General features: G+C 40.4%; 4 protein-coding genes across 5 annotated transcripts; 3 read left to right on the top strand and 1 right to left on the bottom strand.

The window, feature by feature from the left end:
* Positions 1-2,062: 2,062 nt before the first annotated feature.
* On the top strand, positions 2,063-8,025 carry LOC109528281 (uncharacterized; the record flags this gene model as incomplete). The annotated part of the gene is made up of 2 exons (XM_019890662.1): positions 2,063-2,075; positions 3,359-8,025. Coding segments are annotated over exons 1-2 (4,680 nt in total), but the record flags the coding sequence as incomplete, so codon positions are not given.
* Positions 8,026-11,158: 3,133 nt separating this feature from the next.
* On the top strand, positions 11,159-13,959 carry mad2l2 (mitotic arrest deficient 2 like 2). The gene is made up of 8 exons (XM_019891170.1): positions 11,159-11,441; positions 11,718-11,836; positions 11,912-11,983; positions 12,054-12,154; positions 12,234-12,328; positions 12,411-12,484; positions 12,597-12,689; positions 13,755-13,959. Exons 1-8 carry the CDS (start codon positions 11,402-11,404, stop codon positions 13,791-13,793), a joined length of 633 nt encoding a protein of 210 aa, XP_019746729.1. The 5' UTR covers positions 11,159-11,401; the 3' UTR covers positions 13,794-13,959.
* A 1,233-nt stretch (positions 13,960-15,192) lies between these two features.
* Positions 15,193-16,004, bottom strand: smim1 (small integral membrane protein 1). The gene is made up of 3 exons (XM_019891171.1): positions 15,854-16,004; positions 15,637-15,772; positions 15,193-15,390 (listed from the first exon to the last, which is right to left on the bottom strand). Exons 2-3 carry the CDS (start codon positions 15,729-15,731, stop codon positions 15,267-15,269), a joined length of 219 nt encoding a protein of 72 aa, XP_019746730.1. The 5' UTR covers positions 15,732-15,772; positions 15,854-16,004; the 3' UTR covers positions 15,193-15,266.
* A 209-nt stretch (positions 16,005-16,213) lies between these two features.
* tmem82 (transmembrane protein 82) lies at positions 16,214-19,814 on the top strand. 2 transcript variants are annotated; one of them, XM_019891169.1, is made up of 6 exons: positions 16,214-16,955; positions 17,028-17,100; positions 17,174-17,345; positions 17,853-18,273; positions 19,199-19,386; positions 19,467-19,814. In XM_019891169.1, the coding sequence occupies exons 1-6, from the start codon at positions 16,805-16,807 to the stop codon at positions 19,470-19,472; spliced, it is 1,011 nt and encodes a 336-aa protein (XP_019746728.1). In that variant the 5' UTR covers positions 16,214-16,804; the 3' UTR covers positions 19,473-19,814. The 2 variants fall into 2 exon arrangements, with proteins under 2 accessions (XP_019746728.1, XP_019746727.1); XM_019891168.1 differs by having other exon boundaries at positions 19,199-19,814.
* Positions 19,815-22,600: the final 2,786 nt, after the last annotated feature.

The raw sequence follows: 22,600 nt of genomic DNA, 5'->3' as shown, positions 1-22,600 counted from the left end.
TTGGAAAAAAAAACTTATTTTTTGTTACAGATCAAATCTCAACACAGAAAATTTATCGATTTTGGAACAAAACCACTCATGATAAGCATAAGGCATCTCAGACACATTAAACCCATAATTGGAGTTTTTCAAACCAAATGTAAAAAGAGTCTTAATAATCTCTGGATCAGAAGACTGCAACAACCCAGCTGCCAGTACACGATCGTTGGGTCATCACTCACAGACGGTTCGATACGTTTTGCCAGTGCGTGAGCTTTCCGCTCCACTGTCCTTTGTTTGGCCAAAGGAGAATTGTTACTCCATTTCCAAGATTTGTAAAAAGAGACGTACAACACGTATGGATAGTGTCACCATGTAACACTGTACCATACCCTGTAGTGCCAACACAGGCTTCATCGGTGTTTACCTGACAAAGCAAAAGAAGCTAAGTGGAAAAAAAAGTGGCTATCAATGCTGTTAGGGAATGCAATGACAACATACAGCCCTGTGATGCAAGGTGACCTCATTGCTGAGTGATGTCACACAATATGACATAATTGGTTACATCCATTGAGGAGTGCATTTAAAAGCAATTGTTGATCCCTGACACAGTCTTTGTTTCTTGTTACGAGAGGAGCGTCAGAGTGATCATGTTCTGAAAACTTCAACCAATCTACACGCACAAGGTTTTCTAAAAGAAACAACGGTTATTATTGCTTAAAATGGATTCTAAGAATCCGTTATCCTTTGGCGTCAAAAGTCTGATTGAGTGTACCTCCAGGACAACGATACTTTCCCAACCCGAAGACATTCCAAGATGTTTAGAAACGCATTTAACGCACATGTCAAGGTTTGGAGGAGCAGACTTAAGCGATAATGAGGTTGCCTTTCGATTTCAAGAACAATGGGGTAAGTTGCTTGTTTCTTCATGCAGTGCAAGCCACATCAAATTTACCATTCCAGATGAAACATTGCCAAGCGTCACTCATACGATAAATAAATGGTGTGTACTTGCCTGTCATGATAAAAAAAAAAAAAATTCAGACACTATCACTATCATTTGTTTTTTTATCTTTTTATGCCACTGATACTGTGATGGCATAAAAGGAGACAGAATTAGAGTACATTCTTTTTAAGAGCAATTAGTTTTCAACTCTCAAGAATATTGGACATTTGCATTGAAATATAGAACAATAAAAGTCAATCAAGACTCTGTTGAAAAACATTGCACTTCAACAAATACTAACACAACACATACAACGAAATAATGTGTAGTGGCAGAGTAAAATGAGATGTCTTTTAGCTCCCTGAAAGTGAAATAATGACCACAGGAAGCATGTTCACAGCATTACTGCTGTCAGTATTATTATTTATTTTTTTTCTAATTCATCAGAATATATATATATATTTTTTAATCTATGCCAGCAGCGTATAGTGGTGGGCAGAAAAATCAAATGTTCTTCCATTGGATGGCAAAAAGAACAATCAACCTGTGTGTCCAATCGTTCCCATTCATCCACCAAAATAAATCATGGTTCCCTGCAAGTGTATCAGCTTTGTGTTCAATTACACAAGCCCAGATTTCACACCGAGTCAGTACACTTGTGACTAAATGCAGACAAGACCGTTATTACAGCAGTCATACTTTTTGTTTATGTTTGGTATAGGTGTGAGATTTTTCACATGTAAAATGGGTACCTTGGCTCAACAAAGTGTGAAAAAACACTGATCTGATATGTACCCTCCGAAAAAAAGCCCTCTATTTATTAAAAGTAAAAGTATTATATGATACACAGAGGCTGACGTGTTTCTATGACGGTACAGTGACTTTATGAGAGTTGTAATACAGACTCAGTACACTGGTCTCACTGTCAATTCTGGCATTCGAAACAGGTATCTGGTGCCACATGCCAGTCTCTTTAAGTTCCTGGCGGGCATTGCGAATATTCGCAGAACCCATAGTGCATGATCAAGCAATGCAAAAAGAATACAGAACAGGATAGCTCTTCGCCGTTACACATGGTTGTGCCAGCTAGCTTTACTGTTACTTGGTGACTATTAGCGTGACTATACAGAGCTATGAATGAGGAAAAGAGGTACGAATCTCTATGAATCAACGGGGAGCACGCAAAGAGAACCGATATGTTTTTCAAAAGCCATTCCACTGCTGCGTGTGTATGTGTGCATGTGAGACTTCCAGAGCAAGGAAGTCGACTGATAGGAACAAAGCAGCATGAATTCTGGTGATGATTTATGTAAACACGTATGTAAAACAAAACAATATTGTCCATTATATTCATTGAATCATAAGTCGCTATAGTAATTATTGTGACAGGCCTATGACGACCTGTACGTCATGACATGGCACTCTTCTATAAATTAACAGCAGTGATGTTTAATCAGGTCGGCCCAGTGGTCGAGTGGTTAGTGCACCGGCCTCACAGTGCAAAGGTGCAGAGTTCAATTCCGCCTCCGGCCTTCCTGTGTGGAGTTTGCATGTTCTCCCCGTACCTGCGTAGGTTTCCTCTTGGTATCCCGGTTTCCTCCCACATTCCAAAAACATGTGTGGCAGGTTAATGGAACACTCGAAATTGTCCCTCGGTGTGATTGTGATTGTGGATGGTTGCTCGTCTGTGTGTACTCGGAGTTTGGCTGGCAACCAGTTCAGTTTGCCTATTGACCAAAGATAGCTGGGATAGGCCTCAGCATGCCCCGCGACCCTTTTTGACTAGACTTCTCCTTTAAGTAACTACTTATTTGTTTGATTGTCATTAACATAATCATCTGGGTAATCTCTGCTTATATTTGTATCACAGAACATTTGAATGCTTTTATGAACTTTAAAACATTGTCTGTCCAGGATTTATGGTGATTATGATTTGGAATATGGAATAATTCCAAATATAATTGTTGTCAATTGGAATTTTTTTTTTTCCAAAGTCTACTAAATCAAAGTCGGACCATCAACACGGATTGTGGTGGAAGTTGTTGATCTTATGTGCATAACAAAAGAACAATATTGCAAAGGAGAAGTAATTATGGAGTGGTGTAACCATTTATCAATACTTTTTTGACCTCTTAATCTGTTTAGGGTCACAGATCTGGAGGCTATTTCATCTGATTTACAGTATATTGTAGGATAATTGGCGCAGAAAATAATTCATATCTGCTGCAATTTAGAATCCTCGTGAGGTTTTTGGTCTTTGGGGAAACAGTACACGGGGAAATGCATACTCTTTGCCAAAAGGTGTGAGATGAAGACAGATTTGAAAGGCTTTGAAATATGTAAGAGTGATTCGCTGATTGGGAAAAATATTGTCTCTGTGCTATAGTGCAGTCTAAATTCACTTCTAATATTACTATTTGTCGTCTTTTTCAGAGTATGACTTCCTAAGACAGATCAACAAAAGGCAAGAGACACGACAAAAGCCGGTGCAGGATGTGGCCACATCAGGTGCCCGAGGTTCATCCATCTCTGCCACTGTGTCATTCGTTGAGACCAATGCCAAAGAAATATCTGCACCATTACCAACAGTGCTAAGTCCAAAGGACATACCCACTCCATTGCCCACACCCGGTGCAGAGTATGACGTAACCCAGATCCATGAAAGACAAGATGCAGCAGGCAATGAATCTTCAATGTCCACGATATCAAGATCATCCACTGTATCAGTCACTGTGAACAAAATGGGTGAAATACCAAGACCAATTTCACAATGTCAGTCACAAGGCGGGATTCATGTATCTCATTCAGAGGACACATCCGGATCAGTGGCTTCACCGTGTGGAGCAACACCTTCAACTGATAGAGAGGACCAATCTAATCCAGTACCAAGTACAGAGGACATATCAGTACCAGGTCTAGTAACAGAAAGCACATCTTCAATTACCTATAAAGGGTCTGACATCATCATCAAGATCAACACAAGACAAGAATCTCAAGAAACAACCCGAGCAGACTCTCCTATGTCCGCTGTATCAAGCTCATCCACTCTATCAGTCATTGTGAACGTAACAGAGGAAGTATCAAGACCAATGTCATTGCCACATACCTGTGGAGAGAGTCGTGTATCTGAAGTGCAATGCACATCTGGAGTGTCAATTACCAACACAGATGACATATCAGAATCAGTGTCAAATACATGGGAAATACCAAAGTTGGAGATCACTTTACGTGATACAGCGGCCACGTGTGAACAATTACAAAGTGCAGAAGACAAAGCTGTTGAATATGACAGAATGCATGAAATAACAGTGAGAGATGAATCTCATGCATCCAGTGTGTCAAGTTCAGCCAACATCTCAGTCATTGTGAACAAAACAGAAATATCAGGAGCAGTGTCACTGCCGCAACTACACGGAGAAATCCATATATCGGATACAGAACACATACCTGGACCAGCTTCTGACTCAGGTTCACATGATGTATCTAATATGGAGAACATATGTGGACAAGTGTCAGTGACACAGTCTCAAAATGAGAAACGCGTATATTCAGTGGAGGTATTTGGACAAGCGACATCAGAACATGAAGAGGGGCCGCTGTCATTGTCATATTCACACCAAGAAATATGTGTACCTCAAACAGCGCCACAATCATACAATGAAATCCCCGTATCTGATTCAGATGAAGTATTTAAGCAAATGCCATCAGGACATGAAGGAATGTCCTCGTCTGATGCAAAGGATATATCAGCACCTGTGCTAAATATGGAGAACATGCATCGACCAATGTCACAACCATGTGAACAAATCCCAGTATCGAATGCAGAGGACATAAGTGAACTGGCTTCAAATACAGACATATCTGGATCAGATGATATTACAGAAGAGACATTGACTCTTTCAATTAAAATAAACAAAAGACAAGAAACCAAAAAAACACCAAGAGCAGAATCTCCTATACCAGCTGTATCAAGTTCTTCCACTGTATCCGTTACTGTTAGCATAACAGGAGAGGTATCGGGGCCAGCATCACTGCCGCAATCACATGGAGAGATCATTGTATCTGATACAGATGTCATAGCTAGATCAGTTCTGTTCCCACAGGATGAGACTTCTTCATCTGAAAGAACTAAAGTAGTGTCAAATGCAGAAAACATTTCTGAACATGTGCCAAAACCACACGGAGAGATTTTTGTGTATGAGAGAGACGAAGTATGTAAACTACTACCACATCCAGAGGACATGCTTGGATCAGTGCCAGTGAAAGAGGACATAATAGATGTTGCAGATTATGACCTATTAAACACTATCAAACAAGCACAGGAGACACAAGATGCAGTGGGAGATGAATCACTTGTATCCAGTGTGCCCAGTACAGACAATGTATCAGTCACTGAAAGCAAACCAGAGGACATATCAGGACAAGTGTCAATACCTCAATCACTTGGAGAGTTCCCCGTATCTGATACAGAGAGCATATCTGCACTCGTGTCATCTCCACAATCACATGAAGATATTCAAGTCTTGGGTACAGAGGACAAGTGTGAAATGGTGTCTTTGCCAGAATCACATGAAAACATTCATGTGTTGGATACAGAGGATATATGTGTAGCAGTGCCTTTGCCACGATCACATGAAGAGATCCGTGTGTCTGAGAGAGAGGACATATCTGGAGCAGAGCAATTCGAACATGAAGGAATTTCTTTATCTGATGCAGAAGTTATCATGTCTGAACAAATTCCAAAATTAGGTTACACACCTGGCCCAATGTCACAACCATGTGAGGAGATCAATTTATCTGATACTGAGTACATATCTCGACCAGCTTCAAAGACAAAAGATATTTATAGAGCCGAACCAATTACAGAAGACATCCTTGATCCAGTGCCAAGCAAAGTTTTAGAGTATGACTTGTCTATCAAGTTCAACAAAAGACAAGAAATGAAACAAATACCAGGGGAGGAGTCTCCTATGTCCAGTGTATCAAGTACTTCCACTGTATCAGTGATGGTAAGCAAAACAGAAGGGCTGGTTTCAGATTCGGGATCAGTGTCAATGCCACAATCGCAGGGAGAGATACTTGCGTCTGATATAGAAAATATATTTGAACAACTGCCACATACAAAGAATATATCCAAATCACTGTCAATTACAGAAGATATATCCACTGCCGTGCCAAACACCTATGTGGAGTCTGACATCTTAATCAAGATCAATAAAAAACAAGAACTCCAAACAAGTGGAGTGGAATCACCAATGTCTGCTGTATCAAGTTCATCCACAATATCAGTCACTGTGAACAAAACAGAGGAAATATCGGAATCTGTGTCATTGTCACAATCACATGGAGAGATCCATGTATCTGGTATGGAGAACAAATGTATATTGATGTCATCGTTACATGAAGAGACCCCATCACCTGAACCAATAGCACAGGCAAGGGATATATCTGAACCTGTACTAAATACTGAGAATATAACTGGACCAGTGCAAATTGCAGAAGATATGTTCGTTCCTGACCCAACTAATTATGTAGAGTCAGACATTGTCATCAAAATCAACACAAGCCAGGAAACAGCAAGAGAGGATTTGTCTACTGTATCCGTCACCATGAGCAAAACAGACGGGCTGCAATCACATGAGGAAATCCATATATCTGGTACGGAGAATACACTGACAGTGGTGTCATCAGTAAATGATGAGAGTGTGACATTTAATACACAAACTGTTGCAGGTCCTGCAAAAAATACAGAGGACACATTAGTACCAGTGCCGACTATACACGACCTATCTGGAGCTGTGTCACAACCATATGACAACATAATGGCATCTGACACAGAGGGCATTTCAGAATTGGTACCAGATGCACAAGACATAGGCACATCTGTGCCAAATACCCATATAGAGTCTGACATTATTATAAAAGTGAATAAAATACAAGAGACAGTAAGAGAGCAGTATTCTATGTCAACTGTATCAAGTTCATCCACGTTCTCACTTATTGTGAGCAAAACAGAAGAATTATCCGGACCACTGTTGTTGCCGCAATCATATGGAGAAATCCACTTATCTAATACAGAGGACTTATCTAAACCATTACATGGAGAAATGCAAGGATCTGATACACATGGTGTATTTGAACAAACAAATATAGGGGACATATGTGAACCACACAGCGAGATCACTGCCTCTGATACAATGCTTATATCTGAACCAATACCAAGTACGTCGGTTGAGTATGACTTCTCAATAAAGATCAACAAAACGCAAGAGATCCAAGAAACTGTAGCAGTAGTAGAGTCTCCATCCTACACAGTGTCAAGTTCATTCACTTTATCAGTCACTATGAATGAGACAGAGGAAATGCCAATACCCACAGCATTTACATGTGTAGAATATGACTTAATGGTCAAAATTGACAACTCAGAAACTGCAGTGGAGGAAAATCCTGCATCGACCGTATCAAGTTCATCCAATCTATCTGTCAGTGTGACCAACACAGAAATATCAGGATCTGTGTCTCACCGAGAGATCCAGGTACCTGATATGGAAGAATTACCTACTGTGCCATCACCCATAGAGGTCATACCTGAAAAGGTGCCATCACCACCCAAAGAAATCGTTGAACCTATCATAGAGGAGATACCAGAGTCTCCTGTGTCTGATAAAGAAGACTTACCTGAATCAGTTCCATCACCACCAAAAGAGACTGTTGAGGTTGAGCCCTCACAGGAAAGTGAAAGCAGTTTATCTGAACGCCTATCAGAGGAAAACACAGAGGACATACCTTGCCCGGTGCTGTCTCCGCATGGAGAGATCACTTTGTCTGATACAGAAGACTTATCTGAACCGTTACTTGAAAAAGACATCACCGAGTCTGATAAAGAAGACACTCAGACGGTGCCGTTCCCAGATGAAGAAGTTGTGGATGTTCCAGAGGATGAACCTGAACCAGTACCATCACCCCAGGAAGAAGAAAACACAGAGGCTGACATAGAAATCATAGTTGAGCCTGAACCAGAGCCTGAGCCTGAGCCTGAGCCTGAGCCTGAGCCAGAGCCAGAGCCTAAACCAGAGCCTGAGCCTGAGCCTGAGCCTGAGCCTGAGCCAGAGCCAGAGCCTAAACCAGAGCCTGAGCCTGAGCCTGAGCCTGAGCCTGAACCAGAGCCTGAACCGGAGCCTGTGCAAGAACCTTTGCCAGAACCTGAACCAGAGCCTGAGCCAGAGCCTGAACCAGAGCCTGAACTGGTACCATCACCACCGTTCAAAGATGCTGCCACATCAACTTCAATGCCGGATATAGATGATATATCTGCAGCATTTCCAGTGACACCACCACTTGAAGACACAAGAAAGCTACAGATACAAGAGATCCCAAGTGAAACAAAATTATCACAGGAGTCTGTAAAATCAGGAGTCATCCCCCCTATCCTACGCAAAGCTGAGGGACATAAAATGAAAGAAAAGAAAGTGCCTCACCCATCTCAACAGCCACGCCGACTTTCACCTATCCCACAAAAAGATGGACCAAAAAGTGGCTTGGAGAAAAAAAAAACACAACTGTCAAAGTCAAAGCCAGTGCTCGCACCTATAAAAACAGGCAGTACGTGTGGTGAATCAGTGACAGTAAAATCAAAAGGGATACAGACCAATTTCTTGCCTGAAACACAAAAACCAAAGCTCTCACCCATTTCTCAGAAAACATCAAAAACAAAGCTTGGCCATGGTGACTTCTTAAAAGAGGAAAGGAAAGGCCTCCAGACCCATAAACAACGAATGCTTCCGCCTATTGTGTCTCAAAAATCAAAGGGAAGAATATCGTCGAAGAAAGAAAAGCTTCCAGAAAAGAAACTAGAGCCCATCAGAATCAGCACAGGCCCTACAGTGACTCGGACACCATACAGGCCAAGGGGAGGGATGATTGTGGACCGAGAACTCATGCCCCTGAGATTTAAACCAGAGGCTGAGGCAAACAGGTTACTGGACTTTGGCGACAGTAAGAAAAACAACTTGTCAGAGATGAAAAAGACGATAAAAATAGCACAGGAGTCTCTTGAGTCCTCTACGGTTTTATGCCCAAATTGTGGGCATAATGCTGCTCTAATTAGATGCAGACATAAAGCATTAAAATGTGACTCTTGGAATCCATTCTTAGGGACTTAATGCTCCTGCATGTTTACATAGACCAAAACTGGCAAAACATGCAAGTGGAGGTGCACGGGCCATAAGTATTACCTGTTGTCAGACTTCAGTTTGCCAGGCTTGAACAACTCTGATTTTGCCTGGTTCGCAACACTGGTTCCCTCCAATGATATTGTTTACATTTTCACCATCTGTACATCGTGCATTTCCTCCAACTCATTGTCATGTCAACCAAAGAAATGTGTTGTAATGTGGAGGGAAAGAGGGGGTGGGGGGGGGGCACTGCTTTGCAAGGGAAATCTCTTCAAGCTAAAAACACATGCTAATTGTCCAAACCAGCATTCACCATTTTCTCCAGTCTACATCAAATAGACTGATGTGAACATTCTCAACTCTTACAGCTTGGTCTCCACCTGGCTAAGAAATGGAGGTGACGTGGTCATTCAACGCTGGGGTTGTCTATAAGAGCTGATTCTTCTTCCTTTGGGGATTCAGGTTCCTTCAAGTGTGTGCAGTAAATTGATCCAAAATAGTGTTGCAAATTGATGAAAGTCGCCATCTTTGATGGTTCAATATGGGGGAGTATAGGCTATCAATGCTAACAGACGGAAACCGATCAGAAGGGTCGGGTATGTGGTTGGGTTCAAGCTCAGCTACAAATTTATTTAACCTCACTGTGTCAGTGAGCCATAGAGGAAGTCATTTCTGCCAAATGCGTTCACATTTTCTTTTCACAGATCTACCTCAAGCAGGACTTTTAGCGTCCTGTAACTTTCATTCTGCACAATTAACAGCACTTTTATGGTGCTTTGGTATTTTAATAATGTGTGGCCATACATTTTTGCATTACTGGTATTTTTCTTATTCTGATGTTCCACTTGGGCCTGAAGGAACATTTTCAGAGGAAATAAAAAAATTAAAATCAATGTGTTTTTTGTGTATGTGTCTATTTCTGCTTCCTGTATTCACCAATCAAAAAAAGAAAAATCAATCATGAAAGGTTAAATAAAAACGATATTTAACGACCTTAGTAAAACAATAATAATCAGTGCTCAGATTAGTAGTCAGATGAATTCATCCATTGTCTTGCGCTGATTTTAGGTTGGGGGGTGAATTAAGCAGAGAATTCCAGACTGACTGTGATGTTCAGCCTGTTTTGTTTTGAGTTCCAGCTGAATGGTGGGTTTCCTTCAGCTGCGCACTTGTCTTGCATCGCGATCAAGCCACGATTAAAGGATTCTCCTGGTGACAACTGTCGGATAATTTGCCTTGCTCAAGCCTTTGTTCCTATGCAATTGTCTAGACGTTCCATATCTTGCTCCATTTTTTCCCGTTCCTCATTTTTTTGCTCTCCATTTTTTCTAGTCGGTGGAAATTTGGTATTGGTAAGTTATTCTCGGTTTGTATTGTCGTGAATTGGTTTTCCTGCCCTTTTGAGACAAGCTATTTTTGTTTTTATTTTCCTTGCCTCTTGCAAGCATCCTTTGTTTCTCTTGTTTTATCCTGGTGTGTTTACCGGCATCTTTATTTGTATTATGTCGACTTTGCGCCACTTTTTCTGGAAATATTTGTTGTGTACATTTCATCTGAGTCTGCATTGTGAGAGTCCACTTCTGCCTGGCACCTACCACACCATTTAATTTTAAATGAATGACAACCAACAGCTGGGTGATTAGCTGGGAAGCAGTTAACATATCTTTAAAATGCCCTGAAATGAAAATCAGATCCTTGGAAACGTTATGGATTTCATGTAATAATTTACCACGGCGCGTGAATTAACAACAGGACCCTAAAAATGTCCCAATTAAACATTTCGAAACTCACATTTGTTGTGAAAAACATTGCAGTTGTCTTTTGTAAAATTTCTTTTTTGAATTGGGTGTGTATGAGTATGTTTTGTCTTTAAAATGAATGTTTTACAGATGGGCTGTGTATTATTACCTTGCATGAAGAGTCGGTAAAAAAAAAAAAGTAAATAATAACCACATTGAGTATTACTAACGTTACGTATTTACCTAGCAATGGAGAAACGCCCCCCCCCCATACGCGTTACATCATCACTAGTGGACAACAAACGCTTGCATGAACCTACGTCATTATTGTGCGCCGAGTATTATTGAATAGCGCAACCGAAAAGAAAAACACGATTCTGTGCTGTGATTTTTATTTGATTTTTTTAATACGTGTATAATATATTGAGTTACATTTAAAAGCTGTCTTCTTATTTTGTGTACTTAATATTTGGCTTCTGGTATGTAGTCGCCGCTGTCTGACAAATAAAATCGAGCTTCCAAGTGGAAGCGAGCAGCTTCTTCCTGTCTCAGTTGTTGGAATCATGACAACTCTAACGAGGCAAGATCTCAATTTTGGACAAGGTATGGCGTGGAACAGTTAAACATTATTTTTTCAATCTTCACCCCTTATTTAAAATAAACGGCATTGCTTAAAGGGTAACTCAAGACGAATTTCTCATCACGGATGCTCAAGAAAGCTCAATCAAAAAATCTGCATTGATTTCCAAAGATTGTAACGCTCAGTTCCGTTTGACATTATTCTAAAATATAGGGTGTTTGTTGTGGTGAACAGCTGCATCTTTACACGTGATCAGAAGAATTAACTCGTCCCCCCCCCCACCCCTCCTCGCCCCACAGTGGTTGCTGACATTTTGTGTGAATTCCTGGAAGTTGCCATTCACCTCATCCTGTATGTCCGTGAAGTGTATCCGTCTGGAATATTTCAGAAGCGAAAGAAGTACAATGTCCCTGTGCAGGTACATGATGAACTTACAGATTTGGTACGTTGCTTTTTATACCGCCTAAGCTCAAACGTTTGGTTACTTTAACAGATGTCATGTCACCCTGAGCTGAACCAGTACATCCAAGATACACTTCACTGTATAAAGCCGCTTATTGAGAAGGTAAGACATGGGCTCAGTGATACTGGAAATGTACAATGTCGATCTTCACTCGCCTCCATTTTCCTGGCAGAATGATGCTGAGAAAGTGGTTGTCGTCATTATGGACAAGGAACATCATCCAGTCGAGAGATTTGTTTTTGAGATATCTCAACCGCCGTTGCTTTCTATTAGGTTTGCAAATCCCTGTCCTTTCAAACAACAATCACCGGTGTAGCTAGTATATTAACTACCGGTCTTATTTTACTTTTAGCTCTGACACATTACTGTCTCATGTGGAGCAGTTGCTCAGGGCGTTCATTTTGAAGATCAGCGTGTGTGACGCTGTCTTAAATAATAATCCACCAGGTGAGATGTAATTAACAGCATTGTGGTTAAACAACCTTGAGTTACCTTTCAGAATCGGCGTAAACTTATTTCCTTCTCTCAGAGTGTTCATTCACAGTATTAGTTCACACGAGAAACTCCGCCATGCGCAACATGGAGAAAGTTCAAGTCATAAAGGTAAGAACACATAATTGGACATAACGTGTGTGTGTGTGTGTGGGGGGGGGCAGCAATTAAAACCCCACAGATATGTGTGTTGTGTCAATTTTAGCACTTGCTTGTTTTATAGGATTTCCCATGGATAGTTGCTGATGAGCAGGAGGTCCACATGCAGGAGCCCAGACTCATCCCGCTGAAAACCTTGACGTCCGACATAGTGAAGGTAAAACAGTGTATATCATTGATGGTCATGTCTTGAGAATATCCAGTCACATATACAGTATTATACAGTACTAGTAAGATTTGTTTTGCTTGTGATTGTCAGTGACAGAGTGAATGAAAAGGAGGGAGAATGTTCACATGATGACATTTGCTTTTGCAGTCCAGCGTTTTTACCATGTGACATGACAAGCTCGTTTCCAAACGCTAATTGAAACCCCATCTCTGGTTTGAAACTCTAATTTGAATCTCAAGCCACCCTTATCTCGAAACTCTAATTTGATTGCTTGTAAGCCTAACTGACTTGACTGGTTTGAAACCTTTACCTTATCTTGTAATAGTAACTTGACAAGCGCCTGCCATCTTTTTTGGAAGTTTCTGAAAAACATTGAATGAGCATTTGAAAAGGCCTCTAAAATCCCCGATTAGCAGACAAAACAAAAAATTCATTTTTAATCTTATTTAAAGGTGTTTTTTGACAAGGGTTTCTGTAGATAGTATCACACAAAAACATTCCCTAAAAAAGCCACCTTGTCCCAAACAATGAACTCCATTTCTATGGAAGCCATCATCTGATGTACTCAGGTTGCAGTGGCTATTCCAACCAGGTTCAGCATTTTTTGCCAGACTATCATTTTTGTGAAGTCTTGTCACATGACGACTTGTAACAGTAATTTGAATCCTTAACGCTGACTTGAAATCCTTTTTGAAACCCAAGCTTCAAAGATGAGTTAGAACCTTAGCCCTGTCTTGTAACCCGAGTTGGAAACATCACTTTGAAACCCCAACCCTGACTTAAAAACAATAGTTTGAAACCCTTTCTTCAAACTCTTAATAGATATTTACATAACAGTGAAATCCTAGCTTGAATCCTGAGCCATTGCATCCCTGTGTTTTACCATCAGCCATCTTGATTGTGATGACCATTTTTTCATGGTTGTGAGGGTTTATTTTCTTTCCAGTTTGCAGTTTAAATTTGCGTCTGCTTGATTCAACTTAGAAATGTTTGCAGTTTTCTACCATTTGAAATTCACCGCGACTACATTGCGTTTTTGTATGTTTGGAACAGATGCAGCTATACGTTGAGGAGCGAGCCCAGAAGATGTAGCAGGAATGAATGACACAGAAAAAAAGTTGATGGTAGAGCTGTCAAGAATGAAATGTTCCACAGGTATATCAAAATTTTTCACCAACTTTATTTAGCCAAGGCGAGTGCATGAAAAAAAAAAACCAACAACAATAATTCACAACCAAACAAAAATGTCACACAATTTATGAAAACTGAAATGTTCTTTTTTCAATTTACTCACAAATGTACAGTGTGAAACTTCTTTAGTATAGTACAAAGCAGATATATTTGTTCAAAGCCATAACTTATTACGGTACTCTGTTGTATGAATGGCAACTTTATTGGAAGAGCAGTTAATGGTGAGTTGGAAACATCACTTTGAAACCCCAACCCTGACTTAAAAACAATAGTTTGAAACCCTTTCTTCAAACTCTTAATAGATATTTACATAACAGTGAAATCCTAGCTTGAATCCTGAGCCATTGCATCCCTGTGTTTTACCATCAGCCATCTTGATTGTGATGACCATTTTTTCATGGTTGTGAGGGTTTATTTTCTTTCCAGTTTGCAGTTTAAATTTGCGTCTGCTTGATTCAACTTAGAAATGTTTGCAGTTTTCTACCATTTGAAATTCACCGCGACTACATTGCGTTTTTGTATGTTTGGAACAGATGCAGCTATACGTTGAGGAGCGAGCCCAGAAGATGTAGCAGGAATGAATGACACAGAAAAAAAGTTGATGGTAGAGCTGTCAAGAATGAAATGTTCCACAGGTATATCAAAATTTTTCACCAACTTTATTTAGCCAAGGCGAGTGCATGAAAAAAAAAACCAACAACAATAATTCACAACCAAACAAAAATGTCACACAATTTATGAAAACTGAAATGTTCTTTTTTCAATTTACTCACAAATGTACAGTGTGAAACTTCTTTAGTATAGTACAAAGCAGATATATTTGTTCAAAGCCATAACTTATTACGGTACTCTGTTGTATGAATGGCAACTTTATTGGAAGAGCAGTTAATGGTTCTGTCTGTCACTATACATCATTGGCATCGATAAATGAACAATTTGTGATTAATGAATAAAAATTTTACACAAATTAAGTGAAACTGCCTAGTATCCTATGGCACCCTGGTACGGAATCACTGTAATATCATGAAGTGACCAATGAGTTTGAAAATTGACTACATTAGTTTCCCAACACCAATGTTTCAAATGTTATTGTCACATGTTTGTTTTTCATATCGCTATAACTTGAGATTCTTCTATTCTATAAGTGATTAAAGCCACAGTTGTACAAATGAACCGCTGGAGTGTAGACAGTTGGAAAATCGTGAGCAAAAGTTGTCTTTGCCAATAAATCATTGATGTCCGATTTATTCATTCATCACCTGGGTGCTTTGTGGTTGTCTTTTTTCTTTTGGTTTGTTTGTTTTTTTTCAGGGGGGCACAAAAGCACACATTTTGGAGATCATCCAAAAGGCCTTTTCATATTTGCGGGTTCCATCAGCATCTATGGACGTAGTATCCTGTCACGTATCCCAAGATGAAGACAGACACTATTGCGGCCAGAGCCCCAGCTGCCTTCACTATGATGCCAATCTTGCCAGTGCACATTCTGATATATAGCCTGAATGCAACACACCACAGAACGTTATCTTACTCTCTGTATCCATAACACATATAGTATTAACTCCTAATACTAGTGCTGAGACTCATGTCAAAGGAAAAAAACCAAAGCTACACACACAGTAAATGATTTGATGCAGACTCAAATTAGCTTGATTGATGTGAGCAGAAAATGTGGAGGCATATTTTTCAGGAAGATTTTGCTGCGTCAGAATGTCAAGGTGCTACTGGATCGAAACATACTCACCTTGTCATGGGGGACTGCGACGCCTCCACGTTCATGTTGATGTTGTCCTCATTCCACCGGTTGTATTGCACACTGCCAGCACCGGTGGCTTCCATGGGAGAAGTCTTCAGTCTCCTCTGCAGTCAGTCTTTTATGCCTGTGCACAAGAACTTACATCAGGGATCGAAAACATGCCTATTTAAGAACACCATCGCGATCATGAATGTGTGAAACCTGCCTCTGGGATTTTGAAAGCCTGTTTTATGAGAGTGTGAGTGGAGTCGCTACAGGAAGTTCAAGCGTTGACTCGGCCATAAATTCATTTGTTGTCCCCTACTTGCATGCCCTACTGTATGTTTTTACAACTTGCTACGACAAAGTCCAATCAAGCTCTGGGTGCTTAACCCTTGTTGGTGTCACTTCAAACACTTTAATGGTGCAATAAGTGGACTTTGACTCAAAATGGTCTTTGAGGTTTAGCAGTGTGATTAAGATTGTCGTCTGCTGTTTTTCCCCTTTACCGTAAGTCTGTAAAATGACTTGGTGACATGATGCAGACTTGGAAAATGGCCAACCAAAATAGTGACAACGGAATCGGTGGAAGATTTTCAGAATCTTTCCATGGGAATTGAATTTTGGACACTGTTGGAATTCATGATGTTAGTTAAAGGGAATTAACTGGAAATGTTGGGTAATGTTTACACACATCATTAAGAAAATAAAAAAAATATTTAATTGTAAGCTATGTATTTTTTGTTAAAACGTGGAACACTGAAGATTAAATACACATTAACACAATTAAAGACAAACATTTTAGCAACAAACAAGACATATTGTCAAAGTCCTGTAACTTCCCCATTCATTCCCATGGAAACTTTCCAAATATCCCAGCTGTGCGCTAGGTCTTGGAATAATTGCTATTCCATAGGCGTATGCCACATTTTTGCCTAATGCTTCTCTCAAAAGGCTCGTGACATCAGTGTAAATGTGTGTATGATTTTATGACAAATATTTCAGTGTGCGCTGCCATTATCTGCTGTGAGTCAGATGGCCAACCTTTGGAACAAGCTAACAAGCTTCAGGTTGAGCGAAGCATAACCCTGAACTATGTACGGTAACCAGAAATAAATAACATCTCAGCTGTTTGTAAAACCACGCGGAATGACAAAGTATACCTATGACAATATAAATGAGATGCACTGCTACGGTATTACTAGCATTTAAAGGGAAAGAGTTTTCTTCAAGTGCTATGATTTCATTCGTCACGTCACTGCTGCCGACATCCTACTTGACAGGGTGGTGGGCTCTTAACATGAATCTGCTGTGTCGTTTGCTTCAAGGTGAGACTCGATCACGTTTTGATTTCACTTGTGTTTGTGAGACAATGAAATGACATGTACCGTAACCTACAGGGTTTGTGGGTGCATGTGGAATCTCTGTGCTCGGCTCCCTTCTCAGAGTGCGCTTGTATGTTGAGGAGGAAAGGTAAAGACACTTGAGAGGGCAGTTCAACTTCAAAGTACAGTACTAATGGTTTATTTACTCCTGTAACCCACAGCTGGAGTGACAAAGCTGCATCTAGTCAGAGGAGGGTTAAATGTAGACTGGCGAGGAAGCTGCACTTTGTCTTTGTGGCTGGGATTCTGGCTGCTGTCGGTTCTCGTGTGGCCTCACTAGTGGTGCTGGAATTTTGTCTTCGCGCTGTCTCTGGATGGGTTGCACGGGGAATGGTAAGAAAACAATGGCATGAAGTTGCAGTTGCCTCATGAAAAAGAGATTAAGATGTTCCTAAGCACATCAGAGAAAGATTTTTATGGTTTGTCAATACCTGAGATGGGTCTCCAGTAAAACAAAAATCCAGTTAATTTGGGAGCCTTGGAAAAGGAATGCTGCTGATGAAAAAACTGCAAACAAACAAGTAATGTGCTTCTCTTAACTGTGTGCCCACTCAGCTTGTGAGTTTTTTATTTTTCATTTTGTATTTGCGCATTTGACTGCACAGTACCACCCCCACAATAGATGAAATGGGGCAAAGTACACTGACCAAAATATTTATTTACATATCAATTGAAAACCCACATGCATGTACACATAATTTGCACCCAACCGATAAATTGTCTGGCCAATTAATGGTCATAAATAATGAAAATAAATAATGGTCTCATTATTTATTTCACATACTGTGAAGCTCTCCCATACCTTGTGTAACATTGTACACTATAAATTGTGTTATTCAGGACTCTCTAAAGTTGCTCCAGCGCCTCATGATTCAAAGCCAATTCTCCCTGGGATGTGCCCTTGGCTGCACACTACAATTCCTCCACGAAGGGGCTCCGCATCGCTGGCTGTGCTCGCTGCTGGCTGCGGCGCTCAGCTGTTGGCTGGCCAGGAAGGCCTCGGCCTTAGAGTGGCACGTCGCGACTCTTTACAAACTGCACAGCTCGCAACGCTACTGCGGCATTTGCATCACCCTGCTGACAAACGGCCGCGGCCCTCTGTTACTTCCCGTGCTATGCGGGATACTCACCGTCACCTTCGCCATGGCTGTGGTGGCAGCTGTAGTGATCATCAATCAACACTTTCTGTCCGCAACAGAAGCACTTCGGTTTTGGACACCGCTGACAATCTGTTACAGTCTGCTGGTGGTGTACATGCAGGGTGAGACATTAGCTTAAGCAGTGTATAGTAAGGGGATTGAGACTGAGCCCTGCTGCAAATTGATTTTTTTCCCATATAACTTTAACCAAATATAAATCACAGAATATGATTCCAAAGCAATTTAGAATCATTCTAAACTCATCTCACAACGTTACCCTTTGAATAAAATGGCGAGTAGTTTATTTGATGGGGGGGACACGCACCACCGCACCGAAAGTTTAGCAGACCAAAAACATGCAGTGAAAACCTTCAATAATTACCACCAATGATCCAGGTGAAACTTTGCTATTTCCCGACATACAAAGAATTGTGTCAACAGTTAACATGCTTGCTTACAAAAGCGATGAAAAAACTTCAGTAAATTTTCATGTGAAGTTGAGCTGAGGGATTTTGGAAACATCCAAATTGGAAACTTTCCATGGCGTGGTGTGTGTGGTGTGCTGTGCAGTCTCACATTTTCTAAATCAATTTATCTGCCCCGCATTCATAGAATGTTAATGATAATAGTACTCTATTATCTATAAATGTTAATGAAAATACTAATCTATTACCTATAAATGATAATATTAATCATCATACATTCATTTGTGATCTAATGAGGTCCATTATTTAATTGCTGTGTATTACTGTCCACAATTGTACTTTGGAGTGATGTAAAACTGCACGGCAGTTGAGAGATCTTTGCAATGGCTTGTTCCCTTCACAATGACCATCCATCCATCCATTTTCTAATCCACTTATCCTCAAGAGGATCGCGGGCGTGCTGGAGCCTATCTCAGCTGCAGCATGGTTCGAAATGCCTATTTTATACATATGGCGGCAGGAAAAAGGCATTTAGCATGAATATTCATAAATGAAGCTTAGTGAAGTGAATGTTCTTTATTACCATACTGTATCAAAATTACATACTGTATTCCTGAAACAGACGAGCAGCATGATCTGCCAGCAAACCAGGCGCTCCTGATCTCATTGGCGGTGCGTCTCGGTGCATTGATGGTCCTGATGTTGACTGTTGGACGCTGGGCTGATGTACTCCACATTCTCGTGTGTTTCCTGGGTGAGGCAAGCTGTCTGATCCCCGCAACAGATCTCCTGAATGCAACCTCCTCGCAGGTCAGTGATCCTCAGCTCAAAATGCTCCCAGAGTCAAAGGATATTAACAGCTTGGGAAATATGTGCAATTGTGTTTCCAGGAATGAACATAATAGATTTTTAAGGATTCCCTTGGCCAGATGGAGTGCATTGTGAGAATGTGACCAGCAGAGGTGCTGTTCGAGTAGAGTAGTTTGTAAGTAAGTAGAGTAGTTTGTAATCTGTCCAAAAAAACAACAACGTGACTTCATTTGGAAGTTGAGGTACATCCAAGTATACCTCATAGACATCTATAAGCGATGCACCAATTGAACCGATCATATGTCAGGATGTCAGTCATCATGTGACAGTCTTTGATCAAAACTTGAGCAAGGGTGCTGTGTCATTGTTCTGCTTGGGGTTGCACAAATTGCCATACAGTCATGAATAAATTGCGTGGGATTACCTCTCATAGGTCTGATAAATTGTTTTATTGCTGTATTTAACCCACTTGGTTATCTAGTTTCTTTACAACAGTAGCGAAGGTTTCACTAATGAGGACTATTTTTGTTGCAGTGCATCAAATGCTCTAATAATGTAATGTCTAGTAATTTAACTGTGGCGCAAGCCCTCCTTGCTGGGTGCCCTCAGCAAGGAGGGCTGGTGATTCCAGCAGACACTGAGGCTCATCACACCTTTTCATTTGCCAGTCAGAACCAGGGCAAAATTTAATTGTGTTCACAATCGACCTTAGCCAGTTTGTCGGTCTAGAGCAGGGGTCACCAACGTGGGGCCCGCGGGCACCAGGTAGCCCATGAGGACCACACCAATAGCCCACCAGTGCTAGGATTGTGATTTGCTAGTAGAAATTATGATTTAAAAATGCAAAGACGGGCAGTATTGTGAGACATCTTTAAGATGATCAGAGCCTGAAAATTAAAATCATTAAGTATTAAAAATAACACATTCTAACATTATTAAATGTAATTTGTACAAACGTTATTTCAGACGTGCATCAATTTGGTAGCCATTCACACAATCAGGACACATGAAGTAGTTCTCACTCTCAAAAAGGTTGGTGACCCCTGGTCTAGAAGGGGTGTCAAACTCATTTCACATTGTGGGCCACATACAGCTTCAGTAGATGTCAAGTGGGCCGAACCATTAAAATTATACCATACTGTGCTATTAATAACCAGAATAACATGTCTTTCCTTTGTTTTGGTCTAAAGAAGCACAAGAACATTCGAACAATGTTGAAATTTAATGAACATATCTTTTACAAAACATTTCATGAAGCACCTTAGATTTCCTTAGACAAATGTGCAATTTACTTTTATCATTCACATATATGCATTGCAACTGATCCCACTGATTGTACAAAGGCACAAAACTTTAACAAGTAATATTGTATTGAAAAATATAGTAATGCATTTTAAGATTAAATGAGATTGATAAAAGGATTTTTAAAACCATTTACACATGTGCATATAAAATCTAAATTTCATCACTGCCCACACCTTAGAAACTAAGGAGAGTGATATTAAATGTGTAAAGAATAAAGTATTCCTTGATAGCGTCTGCTGTGTTGGGTCTGTGTCAGTGACAGACAGACTGGAGTTGTCTTCTTCTCTGATCAAAACGGTATGTCCCCTAGCAGATACTCCGTAAATTGCACCTTATTAAAAATATTCATTCCATGTCTTTTATGCATTTTTTTCACTTTTAAATGATCCTGCGGGCCTGATTGAACCTACTGGGGGGGGGGGGTTCCGGCCCGCGGGTCGTATGTTTGACACCCCTGGTCTAGACCGACAAACTGGCTGTGTGATCCAGTGTCGAGATCACAGGTTTTCTACAAACTGAGACTCCATCACATGGCTTAAATGTGAAAAATGAAGCACATGTGTTCAGACACTCCTTTTCCAAGGTTTTTTAATTGGTTAATACATCCACAAAAACAACATAAGTTTGAGCGATAGATGTCCTAAAAATATGTCATCCTGTGTACTGTACTGCATGTAAAACTTTTTTTTTTTTTTGCTAACCAAGAAAAGTTTAAACTTTTGCACTATGTAGATGTGAATGGTACATAAATGGACATTATATGTAAAAAAATTTTTTTTTGTATTTTGTCATGGCTTAACTACTCCAAAAGGAGACTGTACTGCTGTGTCACCATTCAAATTGCATTACTTTTTCATTTCCTCATGATGATTTCTTCTATAGGTATGGTGCACTGATTTGCTTGAAATCATCAAACTTAATTCTTTAGAGCCACATGAATGTGAACGTTAGTACTATTTCTTCAGCATAATTCCATTTTAACAGTGGCCCAATGTTGTTGATTCTGATATATATATATATATATATATATATAATATTTTGAGTTTAAAGTCATTTAAATTGATCCATCACGATACAATAAACCTGATGAAGCAGCCAGTTTTGCATGGACACGAGATAAACACCTGTAGTCAAAGAAATTGTTCAATAATACAAAGTTCAACAGGTAAACATTTTCATGGCAGCCATTTTGGAAACAACATGTTCTGTCACCACCTGCACTAATGACAGAATGCTCGTGAATACATCTCCTGGTACAATACCTCGTGACAACATAACCTTGGGAGGATAAGTGAGGTCTTCATCACCATTGCTATTCGGTAAAAACAGTTTATGTCCCATCTTTAGTACTGCAGCAAGGGGTGAAAGGGAGAAAAATGGCTGACGACACCCTTTTATTAAAATTCACACAAAATGGCGTTTGACAAAGAGTAAACTGTGTTGCTTCACCAAGCTCACACAAAACCATGCACTTAAAATACGACGGACCCCCCGCTTCTCGATCAGGGTAGGTGTCTTCCCTGTATAATCTGGTCCATTGTGACGCCACGAAAACCATCCACGTTAGGTCCCGCTATTTGCCTTAAATTTAGCCGTTCACATTACGTTATTCCAAGGGAGAGGCTTTTTGTATGAGCCCCGTAATTCCGTGTGCAATCGACAGTGACACGCCTGACACTCCCGTTTCCTTGACAATCCAAGCCAGACAATCACTTTGTGTTGGAAATCGTACTCCCACGGGTTTATTGGCTTTTAATTGTTTACGGTTCCACCACAGGACGGATTGGGCAGTCATGGAGGACGATCCACGATTAGCCGAGCACATTCAGTGAGAAATGTGTTAAAATGTCTGGCGCCTGCTTGTTTTGTGCGTCGCCGACGTCGAGGCACAGCGGAAGCGGGGAGTTCT

Source organism: Hippocampus comes, unplaced genomic scaffold, assembly GCF_001891065.2.
Source record: "Hippocampus comes isolate QL1 unplaced genomic scaffold, H_comes_QL1_v1.1 scaffold174, whole genome shotgun sequence".
NCBI lineage: Eukaryota > Metazoa > Chordata > Actinopteri > Syngnathiformes > Syngnathidae > Hippocampus > Hippocampus comes.
This window is presented reverse-complemented; position numbering and strand designations above follow the sequence as displayed.

Coding starts and splice junctions, on each gene's coding strand:
- smim1 (XM_019891171.1), bottom strand. CDS start 15,731: ATGGAAGCCACCGGTGCTGGCAGTGTGCAATACAACCGGTGGAATGAG. Junction 15,391..15,636: donor TCGCAGTCCCCCATGACAAG/GTGAGTATGTTT, acceptor TGTTGCATTCAG/GCTATATATCAGAATGTGCA.
- mad2l2 (XM_019891170.1), top strand. CDS start 11,402: ATGACAACTCTAACGAGGCAAGATCTCAATTTTGGACAAG. Junction 11,837..11,911: donor AGTACAATGTCCCTGTGCAG/GTACATGATGAA, acceptor TTACTTTAACAG/ATGTCATGTCACCCTGAGCT. Junction 12,485..12,596: donor AGAAAGTTCAAGTCATAAAG/GTAAGAACACAT, acceptor CTTGTTTTATAG/GATTTCCCATGGATAGTTGC.
- tmem82 (XM_019891168.1), top strand. CDS start 16,805: ATGAGATGCACTGCTACGGTATTACTAGCATTTAAAGGGAAAGAGTTT. Junction 16,956..17,027: donor GCTGTGTCGTTTGCTTCAAG/GTGAGACTCGAT, acceptor CGTAACCTACAG/GGTTTGTGGGTGCATGTGGA. Junction 17,101..17,173: donor TTGTATGTTGAGGAGGAAAG/GTAAAGACACTT, acceptor TGTAACCCACAG/CTGGAGTGACAAAGCTGCAT.